Source organism: Coffea arabica, chromosome 9e (assembly GCF_036785885.1).
Source record: "Coffea arabica cultivar ET-39 chromosome 9e, Coffea Arabica ET-39 HiFi, whole genome shotgun sequence".
NCBI lineage: Eukaryota > Viridiplantae > Streptophyta > Magnoliopsida > Gentianales > Rubiaceae > Coffea > Coffea arabica.
The window spans coordinates 31,478,040-31,480,228 of NC_092327.1; the positions used below are offsets into that span (position 1 = coordinate 31,478,040).

Here is a 2,189-nt window from a genome sequence, read left to right on the forward strand (position 1 = left end):
TCCTCTTCATTCCTGTCCTTTTTGTTACCTAAATCAGCTTTCATTCTTTGTTTCTAATGTTGTTTGATGAAAGGCACTTTTACATTCTTGATCAGTTGATCTCTTCAAATTACAATTATTTTATTTTCCTTTTCTCTTCTTTATGCTTTTCTTTCATTAAGATCTATTTCTTTCTTTCTTTCTTTTTTCTAAAACAATCTTTTTCTTATGTTTATTAAACACAAAAATGGTAATGTGTTTATAATTGGAGATGCTGATTTGAAATTATGTAAACAGGAAGAAAATGAAGATTGTCTTAGTAAATTTATCTAAATGGGAAGAAGATGAAGATGATGTTAGTTCCTTTCCTTTCACAGTGCTCCCGTTCTTTTTCTTCTCAAGCTAGATTTGGAGTAATAATTTGTTACCTTAATATTTGAGACATGAGATTTCTATTTTTTTTGCCCTTGCTTTTTTATGATATTTGAGAAATTTCTTACTTTTTGCATTAGATGATTTAGTGTTTGCTAAGATTATTTAAAAAAAAAAAAAAAAAAAGAGCAAGAGAAAGAGAGAGAATCATTGAATCAATGAACAGGTAGAATTGAGAATTGGTAGGCTGATCGACTGACTAGCTATTTCGAGTTTAAAAACATTGCTTTAATATTTAGCACAAACAGACACCATGAAATAATAAGAAAACCAAATTGTCTTAATGCTAATGAATAGACAAAACTGCACAACATATCCAGAACATAGAGACAAGGATCAGACTTAAAAAGTTATTTCTGAAATAAAGAATTTTCAAGTAATACAAAGAATCCAAAGAATCAATACAATAAACAACTTAATGAAGTAGACGAATTAATACAACAAAAGAATTGTATTTGGGGTGTTAAAGGTGGGAAATTTTGTTTAGAATTTGGACTGTATCTGGTCAATTATCTTCCCATCAACTTGGAAGGCCTTTGCAAGAAGATCACTAGGGATAGCTGGTTCAGAGCCAAAAACAGCATTTGCAATTGTGATAACACCGGGATTTTGGCTGCTGAGAGCAGCTATGGCAACAGCATTACCATATCCCACGTTGCGCTGAAAATGGATGAGACCTTCTGGAAATACAAACACATCCCCCTTCTGCAACACTTTCATGAACAATCGATTCTCAGGGTTTGATGTGACAAAACCAACCTGCAGTGTACCTTCAATGACAGTCAAGATTTCAGTGGCTCGAGGATGAGTATGTGGAGGATTAATGCCCCAAGGTGCATAGTCCACTCGAGCCAAAGATATTCCTAGAGTGTTAAGCCCTGGGATTTGGGCAACAGCTACAGGAGTCACTCTTGACCCAACTGCATTTGATGTGTTGCCAACCAAGTGAAGCCCGCTAAAGAAGAAATCATTTTTTTGTACAAGTTTTGGATCCTTGCAAACAAAGCCATTCACCATAACTGCAAACGACAAAACTAAAAAGGTTCAGAGACAAAACATGAAACAGAAAAAAGTAACCAAAAAAAAAACACAAAAGGAAAAAAGTGACAGTTAACATTATTTTCTAGTACCTAATTAGAGCTAGTTTTCAGGAAATAATCATACCTGGACTTGTTGTATCTGCAACACACAAGTCTTGAAGAGGGCTGGGGTCAGATCCGAATGCAATGGAACAACATAATAACAAGATGCACAGTATACGAAAAGATGATGATGATGATGCCATTTTATTGGATGATTGCTGATTTATCAAGGTGAATGCTGAAAGATAAGAAGTTTAGCTGTCAATAATCACTTTGGTGAGCAGATTTTTGAGTTGCAAAATGAATGCAAACACAGCTGGTTTTATAGATTGAAGGGGTTGAGAAAGTCATTCCCGTGCCGTCTCGGCTCCTGTTGTCTCAGTCCGGTCATCATATGTTGAAGCAAAACGTGTTGAATTAGAGAAGGAGATGCGCCGGCATGTGGAGGTGTTGAAGCAAATTACGTGCTTGCCGAGAAAGTGAAAGTGCTACTGTGCCTTGTAAGATTCTTTCCTCACCACAATTAATTGGTAAGTTTTGTTTTACAACCGAGAGGAAAAAAAAAAAAAAAAAGACTACAGATCGGTTTACAAGCAATAAGAAAGCCTAATATTGTCACAATTTTAAAAAATTTTATTTCTATTTAACAATACAATTCTTGCACCAAGGCATGACATTATTGTTATTTAAAGGAAA

At 34.7% G+C, this 2,189-nt stretch overlaps 1 protein-coding gene across 1 annotated transcript; it reads right to left on the minus strand.

Moving 5' to 3' along the window:
- Positions 1-773: 773 nt before the first annotated feature.
- On the minus strand, positions 774-1,696 carry LOC113709484 (putative germin-like protein 2-1). Its single transcript, XM_027232261.2, has 2 exons — positions 1,576-1,696; positions 774-1,430 (listed from the first exon to the last, which is right to left on the minus strand). Exons 1-2 carry the CDS (start codon positions 1,694-1,696, stop codon positions 895-897), a joined length of 657 nt encoding a protein of 218 aa, XP_027088062.1. The 3' UTR covers positions 774-894.
- Positions 1,697-2,189: the final 493 nt, after the last annotated feature.